Source organism: Cynara cardunculus, unplaced genomic scaffold (assembly GCF_001531365.2).
Source record: "Cynara cardunculus var. scolymus isolate 2C unplaced genomic scaffold, CcrdV1 Un_Scaffold_555, whole genome shotgun sequence".
Classification (NCBI taxonomy): domain Eukaryota; kingdom Viridiplantae; phylum Streptophyta; class Magnoliopsida; order Asterales; family Asteraceae; genus Cynara; species Cynara cardunculus.
The window spans coordinates 142,230-153,526 of NW_020200587.1; the positions used below are offsets into that span (position 1 = coordinate 142,230).

The 11,297-nt window shown below is 36.1% G+C and overlaps 1 protein-coding gene across 3 annotated transcripts; it reads right to left on the bottom strand.

Annotated features, from left to right (window-relative positions):
* Window positions 1-103: 103 nt before the first annotated feature.
* On the bottom strand, window positions 104-9,281 carry LOC112501781 (phospholipase D delta-like). 3 transcript variants are annotated; one of them, XM_025105499.1, is made up of 11 exons: window positions 8,227-9,281; window positions 6,396-6,512; window positions 6,222-6,237; window positions 5,651-5,862; window positions 4,957-5,238; window positions 4,795-4,863; window positions 3,882-4,029; window positions 2,839-2,987; window positions 2,439-2,609; window positions 1,145-1,345; window positions 104-682 (listed from the first exon to the last, which is right to left on the bottom strand). In XM_025105499.1, exons 1-11 carry the CDS (start codon window positions 9,193-9,195, stop codon window positions 389-391), a joined length of 2,628 nt encoding a protein of 875 aa, XP_024961267.1. In that variant the 5' UTR covers window positions 9,196-9,281; the 3' UTR covers window positions 104-388. The 3 variants fall into 3 exon arrangements, with proteins under 3 accessions (XP_024961267.1, XP_024961269.1, XP_024961268.1); XM_025105501.1 differs by lacking the exon at window positions 6,222-6,237 and having other exon boundaries at window positions 1,145-1,370; window positions 2,479-2,609; window positions 5,651-5,845; XM_025105500.1 differs by lacking the exon at window positions 6,222-6,237 and having other exon boundaries at window positions 5,651-5,845.
* Window positions 9,282-11,297: the final 2,016 nt, after the last annotated feature.

Genomic DNA, 11,297 nt, shown 5'->3' on the forward strand with positions numbered 1-11,297 from the left:
AAATATACCCCTTCTTGAAATGCTTCATTAATCTATATATCAACATATCATCCTAATGTTCATGATCTAATATATTATATATACATATGATATAGACACAAGCAACACTTTTCGGTTTCGGAGACGGAAATCTTCACGAGACCGGGCATGCCATCGACTTATAGGACCATCATACTTTATCTTTTATTGTAAATTAACCGATTCTTGAAAAGATCCCGAATAAATGATATAGTTTTAGAGAATAGACGATTTTGGTTATGCACAAAAAAGGAATTTTTTTCAAAGGGTAGTGTTCATTTTTGTATTTCTGTATAAAAAATGGTTTTTTTTGGACAAAATGACAAATACGATGGTTTGAAAAGTCAAAGTCAGATAACTCTGGGAAGTTTTATGTGGTCAAAGCAGTAGGGAGGTTGGCTAGAGAACCAAGAACCTTACCCCCAACATCTGGGAAGTGTTCATGTCTCGGTAACGGGCTTACTTTTCCGTTGGCATCGACTTTGATCGGGTATTTAAGAAGATGGCCTTGTAAGGGACTGAAATCATCAGAAGTGTACTTTCTCCAGTTATCTTCTGCCAACTTGTTTACGCTTTGCATGCAGGCTAAGCTTTCGGGCTCCATAAATTCATCATCGATCATTGCTGTGTGTTCGGCCCACAACGACATTCTGTACCCGTATACCTGATCAATTAATTACATTCAATTCTAATAAGCTTCTCAACCAAGAAAAAGAATCAAACCAAACAAACCCAGTATGTCCCACTTGGAGGTGGATGTACGCAGACCTGTCATCTACCTAAAAGTAGAGCAGTTTTTCTGTAAAGACCCTGACTTACAAAAAAATGTGTGAGAAAAAGAAAGAGCGACCTTATGCATCAAGGCTCCTTCCATAACTGAAACATAACCGAAACCTTCCCTTTTGGACCAAAATAAAATATCACGAAATTTTCAAAAAACCAAACCAAACAGACCCTGTATATCTCACTTGAAGGTGAGATTTGGGGTGGGTGTGATATACACAGACCTGACTTATGCTCAAAAAAGTAGAGCGGTTGTTTCTGTGAAGACCTCCTATTTGTGCAAAGTGCGTGAAAGAGAGGAAGTTAGCCCACAATATTGAAGTGTAAGAATGAGAATACTAACTTGACCACGGGGGTGTCGGTTCTTGTTAGTCCATGTGTGATGAGGCTGATAAGCCCCCATGGCTATTTCGGTATCTCTTGAACCCGCCATGGATCTTTGATTAATGTTGGCAGATCCCAATATCACATATTCATCATCTACGATCATTCCTTTAGCGTGTACGTATATCATGAACCTTCCATATCTATAAGACGCCGAAACCTGGAAGATATACATGAAACACATCCTTAAACACTGTTCTATAAGTGTTTCAAATTCGGGTATGATCTACGAATATGTTCATATTTTTGTTTTGAGTTGGTAATGGACAGATAAGATTCATATGGATGGACACGTTAGAAGACAAAATCCCTCAACATCTGAACAAGAAGAACAAATGAAACCAAGGGGCTGTTCACCCGAATGCGCTTACTGATACGAGTCAACACTATAATTTATTTTGATGCGTAAGATTTTAGTACATCAAAACGCATTGAATGAAACAATTTACCGGGTGAGCGCTTACCTGGATGAGAGTTTTCATCTTTACTTACCGGGTAAGACCCTCCATCCTTCTCATCGCTCTTACCCGGTAAGATTCTTGGTCCTTGTCATGTCCATCCTATGAAAAAATTTATCCGGTAAGCACTTACCAAGTAAGCGTTTAGTAAACGGCCCTAGGTAAATCTCACGCAATGTATGGTCTGAATGAGGAATCAGCAGAAGTGCTTCTAAATGGCACATGCTTTCTTCAACTCAATTGGCTAAAGGGCTATTTGGTTGATTTTCCATTAAGTCATGTATGGATAAAGCTGACTGTATGAATTGGATTAATTTTGCATGTATAGATCGACAGGGCTTTTGTTTGGTAGGGCAGTTTCATAGATGGAAGGACCGTGTTTTTTTCATTTGGGAGGGTCAGGTTTGGAAAAACTTGGCTTTTCCCCCCTAGAAGCTTGGCTTTTCCCCCCTAGAAGCTTACCAAACAAGCCACTTTTTATATCATTAAGCCATTACCAAACACTCATGTATAGCTGATAAATAAGCTGCGAGTATCATTAAGCTCATTAAACTGTTGACAAACAGGCTCCAAGTGTTTATTATATTGTTTGTCAATCATCAAATGTTCTAATAAGATGTTGCCTAAAACCTACTCATTAAAGTCAAGATCCATATCATATCATTACGGAACTAGATTTTCGCATTCAAACCGACCACAAAGATATAATAAAGCCAGTTCATTATAAGAATGCTTAACAATCGATAAACTAGCAATAAAACAATAGAATATATGTACGAAAAGTTGCATGTTTACCGAATGAGCATTTGAAGAGTGACAGATGCCTGAAGTCGACACTTCTTCCGGGCATTCTTCACGGTTACCGAGGCAGTAAAAATTTAAGTAATCCAGTGGATGTCCGTTCTCAACTTCCGAACTCTTCAACTCTTTAGCAATAATATCGTACATCATTTGCATAGTTTGTCCCTGATGAAAACATTTTTTTTAGGATATGTGAAACCCCATTAAATCCGTCTTTAAAAAGCCATTATAGAGATATGAAAGGTTTCTATATATATATATATAGATTTGACGGTTTGTGTCTAGCTGAAAAAGGACTCAAACACGCCCACTCAAAAAGGGACAAAGTCAAATTCTAAATAGACCATTGCTCCTTCTGAGTGTTATGAAATAAAAAAGTCAAATGCCACCGTACCTGCCAATACAAAATTTGTTGAACGGCGACAGAGTTGGGATGACCTTCAGGCCACATAGGAATAACAACGTAAACTGAAAACCGCTCATTTGCCCTTATCTTATTAGCAATCTTCAACGCGAGCTCCATTGGAATTAAATGATCAGCACCTAACAATAGGAAAAAAAAAGTATGGATTTGGGTTAAGTAACAGACGAGATCACAAACGTCTTGATGATAAAGGTAAGCGCTTACCGGTAAAAGTCACCATTCTCACTTACCTTATTGGGTAATATTCTCGGCTATCAAATGGATTGTTGGTAAGCTTCTTTTACCCGGCAAGTGCTTACCAGATAAGAGTCCTCTCTCTCACTTCTCACTTACCGGGTGAGAATCTCGGCCCTTGTTATGCCTCGTACAGGTAAAATTCTCATTCCTTGCCATGCTCACCCCGTAAAGTAAATGACATATGGTAAGCACTTACCTTGATAGCTTTTGGTAAACGGGCCCCTAAGTTTGTTGGTTTGGTTTTAGGAGAAGACTAATAGAGCTAGCCTAATGCAAATGTAAATGTTATCGTTTAGATGCTCAGAATGTGTTTCATCCCCGGCCACCCTTAACGGATATCGTCTGTTTTGTCCACACGTGCAGTCACAGTTTTAAAACGCATATGATATAGGAAAGGTATCCACTCCCTTATAAGGCAACTTTAAAGCATCTCCAACAGGTTTTCTAAATTAAAATCTCTAAAAAGAATTACATTCAACTCCAACAAATTCTCTACTTTAGAAATTTCAACATAAATTATATTATGATAAATTATACCAATTGTAACATCCCCGACCAACCATACCATATATTGTCCACTTTGTCCACACTTTGACTCATGGTTTCAAAATGTATCTGATACGGGAGGTATCCGATCCCTTTTAAGGCAACCTTAGTTCGCCCACTTGGGATCTTACATAATGGAGTTAAATTATGTTGCAGTAGAGACGAGGACTAGATACGCTAACTAACACGTAAACATTAGATGGAACTTTTAAGGTAGGAAGTGTGTAAACCTGCATCTTTATTGGATGGCCATGCATATGATGACCCAAGAAAATATTGATTCTCGATATAGATGAAGTTCTTGGCGGACCTTATGGCTCGAATGTATGCTTTCTGAACGCTTCTATCGATCACAAGATTTTTTGCGCAGACTAGATTCTACAACAAGTGAAAGCATTAAGATTGAGCACTGCTTGTCAACTACTTACAACTCGGGGAAACTTGAGTTATTTAGGAGGATAAACATCCTCATAGATTTTTTTTAAATGCATGACCTTTTGACAGATTTAAGAACACCTAACCATATGCCTCTGCCCTACACTACAATAAAATTGGTTTATAGGATGCAAAAAATGGCTAGGTGTCCTAATAGATGACTTTTCACATGACTTAGCTTATAGGACGAAAAAATAAAGCATCCCATCTAAAAGTGTAGTAATAAATTTATAGGACGTTTTTTGTGCGTCTTACCAAGTTTTTTAGGACATATTTAAAACAAAGGCGTCATATTAGCTATTTTATAGGACAATACTTGAAAAAATTGTCTTATAAAAAGATGTATTCATGGTACACTTCTCAAAAGTGTCCTATAAAATAGCTAATACGACGTTTTCTATTAAGAATGCCTAAAAAACTTGTTAAGATGCATTTAAAAGCGTCCTATAAACTTATTACAACACTTTAAGATATGATGCTTTATTGTTTGGTCATAAAAACTTATCCTCTAAAGCGTCTATTGTGACACTTAAATGTTGTTGGCGTCCTATAAACCCGATTGTGTCGTAGTGCTAACAGAAGAATGTCTCTTTCGAACACAAGAATGCCTCAAAATCTTTCAGAAGGGTTTATGCATTTAAGAGAAAATCTATCTAAAGGCTATTCTCCTACATAGCCCAGTGAAACTTCTTTATAACAAAAATAAACCTGAAGTTCAGCTTCTTGAACATCTTTCGGGAATCCTCTCAAAGAACCAGAATCAATTGACCGGAAAACCTGTGAACATAAGAAACAACGACAAATCAAACAGGCTCAAGAGTTTGAAGAAAAAAGAAGACGTTTTTTGGTATACGCTGCAGAATAATGAACCTGAACATGCCAGTTTTCGGGATCCTCCTCCTCTGAAACCCATAATGCTGGATCATCAGTTGGAAGTTCCGATGAAGGACTTAGTATCCATGAAATACGCTCTATCTTGAGTAACGCATCTTCATGCCAATGAGATATTCTTTTGAAACGGCGTCCAAGTTCAGACCATTTTGTGGCTTTTCTCCATCTTTGTTCAAAGTTTGTGAGGACATCGTATGCAGCAGGACCATCAATTTTGCAATGTAGATCATGCCATGGTTCCCTTGGAGCCTTTGTACCTGACTATTGTGGAGGGATCATAAGGCATGGCATATAGTCTCAAGGTTAAATGTGCAACCATGACATTGAGTGTGTTTAGTAAACAGGACAGGGTAGGACAGGACAAGACAAGACTGGACAAAAACTTGTTGTTCCACATTCGATGAGACATTAAACTAGGACAAGAAAAGGACCGAGTGGGACAAAACACGAAAATAGATGGAACAAAAATTAGGGAGACGTGACAAAGATTGAAAAATTACTAAACTACCCATTTCAAATTGAAGCTCTAAAACGTTCCACAGTTATTTGACCCACCTACCTTACTTTTACTCGTACTGTCATGTCCTGTCTAGTCTAGTCTAGTCCGTGTCGTTTGTTCATTTAATACCCTAAAAAGGTACAAGAGTCTAATTTATATAATTTATAGACTTACAGAAAACGTTGGATTGTGAAAATCGTTTTCAAATACAGTGTCAAGATCACGAAATAAACGATGCTCTGGTGTGTCATAGCGTCCATCACATAGGTCCAAACCTCCAATAAAAGCAGATATCTTCCTGTAATTTCCCTGGGCTTGTGTATCCACTATAACACATTTCTGATGATGCGTATATAGGGTCCCAACGACCTGTATCATGTGCAAGCATCAAATCGTCGTTAACCAGGGTGCCGCTAGTCCAAAGACCAGTCTATAGTCGTTTTTTGAGTAAATACGACAAATATGAAATTTACCATCTTTTACACTCTTTTGAAGAGACGTAGAATGTCATCATCAGAATATATATGATGCAAATAGTTTCAAGTTATCAAAAACGCTCTATCTTGAGTAACGCATTAAAGTATAGTTGTATTCGAGGTCCACAAGTAGAGCAAGTCGATTCAATTTCTTTTATGACTTATGTTAAGGTCTTCAAATTGTTTGCGGTTTATTTAAAGGTTGTTGTTTTTGTGTAAGATAGTTTAAAGTTATTAGATCGTTTAGCTTTTGGTTTAGATTGTTAATATACTGTTTGGGTTGAGCTCTTTTTTGAGCTTAACGCATATGCATCTTTGTTATATCAAAAGCTTTAGGTGTACAAGAGCCTCCAAAAAGATTGGAATGTCCTTGGTAATAATCTAACAGGAAAACAGTGTGAATTAAGTAAGCTAGAATCGGAAAAGTGGTCGTATAAGCATACCTGTTGCTTAATAATACTAAGCTTAGTACTCGCGTATCGTGGAGACAGCACGCAGTGTACAGACGAGTGTTTGAAAAACTTCCGAGTGTCTTCGTCGTGAGTTTCCATCACTCCTTCCTGCACAGAGAACCATCTGAAGTATTTATCATCATGAAGTGAAAGACGTGTTTGTTTTTAAAAAAAAACTCTTATTTTACCACTTATGTCTGATTCGGTCAGACATAAGCCAATTCAGACCGTTTGTTTTTTTTTCTTTTCAGAGCCACTTGTCACTTATTTTCCTCATAAAAATTAAGTGATAACCTAGCCACTTATTTTCCTCTTAATCCTGAAGACTATCCCGAGAACCGATTTCTACTTCTATCATTCGATCGACTTCACCCTCTTAATTGATCGACTTTACCCTCCTCACCGTCTCAATCGATCGACTTCACCCTCCATCACCTCTATCGCAAATCGACCCAAATCAGATCCAAATCAAGAGGGTTTTCTTCACTGTGGTTTTTGCCACTGTGTGTTTTTGTTCCTGTGCAAACCAGTAGTTGTGCACCTTTATCCTTGTGAATCAAGTGGGTTTTTGCCGCTATGTGTTTTCGTTCCTATGCAAACCAGTAGTTGTGCATCTTTATCCTCGTAAATCAAGGTATTTTCATCACTGTAGTTTTCATCATGATGGAGATTGTTTTGATTTTAGAAGTGGATTTGGGCGTTGGAGTTTAGAGGAGTGGTGGTGGATGGTGGTTGATGTGGTGGGATGAGAGTGGAGATTAAGGATGGAAGGCTTGATCTAGAGGAGAAGGAAGAATTAAAGAAATTTTGGGAACATAAACATAAGTGAAATCAGAAATTTTACATATTCATATGTTTTATTGGTTACAAAAGCAAACTATTGATTCAGATTTCAGACTGTCAGCTTACAAAAACAAACTGACTAATTCAGCTTTCAAACTTCAGCACCATCTCTTAAAAATCATAAGTAAAATCAGACTTCAAACTTCACCTCCTCTTAAAAAACAAACGCTAACTTATCTTCTTTTTTATTTGTTCTCTCTCCGGTTGCATTCACCAGTTCATACTTTCTATTTCAGGTAAGTTGGTTAGGCCACCCACATGGGGCATGCAAACACAATTGCAAATCAACTTTTGTCAGAGTATGGATTGCCAAGTAAGAAAAACCTTGCAAAATTTGCAAGTCAATTTGAAAGCCACGTGGGCCACCCCTTTCCTCTAATTTTATTTTTCTTTCTTTTAATTATTTAAATAAACTATTTTTATACAAAACAATTAATTTTATAAATTAATAATGTTAATATATTTTTAATTACATTAATTATATAATAAATTAAATTATTTTAAACATTAAATTTTATAATTACATAAAATTATAATCTAATATATAAAATTATATCATATATTAATCGTTTTAATTAACATTGAATTAAAATAAAACATGTTATTAATTAAAAAATAATTAGAATGTATATATAAATAATTTATAAATAGTTAATAAATGTTGTAGTGGGGACCACTTTTGAAAGTGTAGGTGATGTGGCACAGTTGAAAGTGTTGTAGGTGAATTGCAGGTGTGTGGAGGATAATTGCAAAAGCTGATGTGGCACAATTGAAAGTGTAAATGGATTGCAGGGATGTGGATGGTCTTAGTCACATAGGCTATTATATTTGACTTCCTAACCGGGCCCACCTTTATTTGACTTATCCGACCATACTCCCCGGCTTGTGCACTTGCTATTTACCTGTTTGTAGGAATATTTTTGCAAGTAGCACTTTAACAACTTACTAATCGAATAGAGAAATGGATATATATACATACCGTTTTAATGAAGAATTTATTGTGTGAAGTCTTGTCATCCCAAACAAGCAACAAAACTCTGACCCCTTCTTCTGATTTGTACTTCAATAACTCCCCAAGCGTCAAATCTCCACCATTTGGCAATGGAGCATTTGGCTCTCTAACCAACTTCACTTTGTCGTAAATTGACCACCCAACAATATACACCAAATGATGGGCTTCTAATATAGCATGACATATATCTTCCCAACACCCCCTCTGCTTATAAAAATTACACTTTACACCCTCTTCTTCTTCTCCTCCTCCTCCTCCGCCCAATTCAATCTCCGGTAACTGGCCTTCCACAACATGTGCATCCTGATACAGAGTCACATTTCCGCCGCCTCTCACCGGAAAATAACTATCTCTCAAGCAAAACAACTCCTCGCCGTCGAATGATTTATCCTTCCTCTCGGCATCATCACATGACGTAAATTGGATCTGTAACCTAATTGAGGCATTAGGTTTTGGGGGTTTACCAAATGGACCAATAATTGAGAACCAATCGTCGATTAGCTCACCGGATTTTATCCTCTCGGCCGAGATTGAGGCCACACCGATCAATTCCGCACCGAATACATCATTATCCTTCACCTGAAACTCCACATGTGTTACCGGATGCGCGACTGGCGTAACGAAATGCTCGTCCCAGACAGGGTCTTGGGAGTTAGGGATCACGCGCGTCCGAGCGATGGTGGCACCGGCGAGACAGACTGTGACGTACGGGTCACACGTGACCATTTTATGGCGGTGCGGTGTTACTTTCCTCTTCGGTGGTACAGGTGGTTTGCAAGAGTCGAAGGCGTTTAAGCAACGTCGAACGCGTTGCGTGAATACGTCCATGTTCGGCAAACATTGAGCTTCGGCTATCGTGAAATCCAGATCTCCGTGAAGGTAAACGACGGCATCGGAATCTCCGCCACCCATCGTTGCATCACAAAGCAACAACATCAGTATATTTCGTAATTTGATTAATGGAAGTGCATTGGCGTTTCCATCCAGAGAAATTGAATAAGGTATGAAGTTTAATGGATGTGGTGGTGCCGTTGGACTTCCGGCGGTGGCATCCAACGGCGGCGAATTCTAAAATGGCAAGGCTGCGGCGGTTGGAGGCCACGAAACAGCAACCGTTTATATGAAGAAGACGAGATGGTGGTGGTCGTATGATTGGGCCATGAAATCATTTCTGCTAGACACGTGGAGGACCCAAACTCAACATTTTTAAAATCTGTCTTTACATAAATGAATGATTGTTTATATGTATATTTTAATAAATTAGAAAGTTAATCATACAATATAGTAAGACACATTTCAATTTTTAATGTTTCGTTTTTTCTTAGTTGATATTATAATATGATTTTATGTGGTTTTGAAAAATCGATAATGTTTTTATTTTTAAATAAAATATAAATATGAATATGTTATAAAAAAAATATTAATATTAGTACCAAACTAACTATTTAAAAGTTTTTTTTTGTGTATTTCTTTAATTTATTTTTTTTTATTTTTGGTTTAATAATATAATTTTTTATAAATATAGTAATTAAGTATTTTGTTAGAAGTCAATGATTATCTTAATTATATTTTAGTTTTTTTTTATTTTTAAACTGAAATGTTTATCCTCTATTTGATTATGTTTATCTGAAGTTAGTTATACGAATTCAAACCTGAATCTTTAATAAGTTATACTTACGCATAAGTTACGTGTAATCTTGAATTTTAAGTAATATGCATCAATAAACGGTACTTCATGCATAAAAATGATTTTTAAGAGTTTTTGTCAAATGCTTTATAATATAGTATAGATAACAAAGTGTTTTCACTTCAAGAAAATACTTATTTAATTTTAATAATTGATTTTTTTATTAACCTGAATATCCAACCTGTTACGTAAGCTCACTAATTCCAGGCTGATTCATCAGCTTTGTGAGTAGTCTGGAGTTATCACATTTGAACCTCTGTAGCTATAATAGGATTTTTATTTTTTCTTGAATTTGAACCTGAGACCTTCAGACGTTTTGGAATATTGGAGACTAAATTCAAATCAATCAGGCACCACCCTTGTATTTTTTCCGTCATATCATTCATAAATAGTATCACATCTAATGGTTGTTTATTTATGTGTCTTTCACGTTTTCGTAAAATGTATCGTTTTTGTTTGAATCTCGATCTCGTTCTTTAACATGACATGGGTTTCAAATTTAAACCAATTTCATATCTTAGGGCAATTAATTATTTTCGTTCTATAAGTCGAAAAATAATTGTTGTAGGTCCTCTTAATTATGATATATTTTGACTATATCTGGTTGATTATTTTATTCTTTTAAGTTTGAAAATATATTCTTTGTTTAATTCTTATTAAATTAAATATTTTGTTTACGAATGTTATATCTGATTCGACCCTCTCTAATGACCATGAAAACATCTCACAAAATTCATTGGTTTAGCCTCATACGAAGAAATTCAAAATCAAAGCCGTCCTTTTTGAAATCTGTTATCGATTTCGAAAAGATAACGAGACAACAAGTAATATCTATGCCGATATTACGTTCATATAAAAGAAATTAAGCAACGTTGTTTTGGAATCCACACATTCACGTCCGTTAGAGTTGTGTGAAATCATGTTTCCGAATCTTTAAATTGAAAAACATAAATCAAAAAGTAATTATTAATTATGTTCTCTTAATTCCTACATATATATAACTAATTTCGTATTAGTTTTACCTGATAACGAGTCTCCAAATAACTGTATAAGTTGACGTCCACTTAATTGTACATGATCTACCAGTTAATAATCAAAAAAGTGGACACGGATACAAGAATTGGAAGTTTATACAAATGGAAGAAAATTCATCCCAATACTTAGGTATGTGAATCTTTGGTTTCTTAGGAGATCAGAAGTTCAAACCTCAATAAATGTGAGTAAGGTGTATGAGTTTATTTGTTCTATTTACTGTATACTAGAATAGTACTTGCGCAATGCAGTGAGACATATCTCGGTTTTAATGTTCTATTTTATTATTTGTCTCTGTCGATGTTATAATACGATTTTA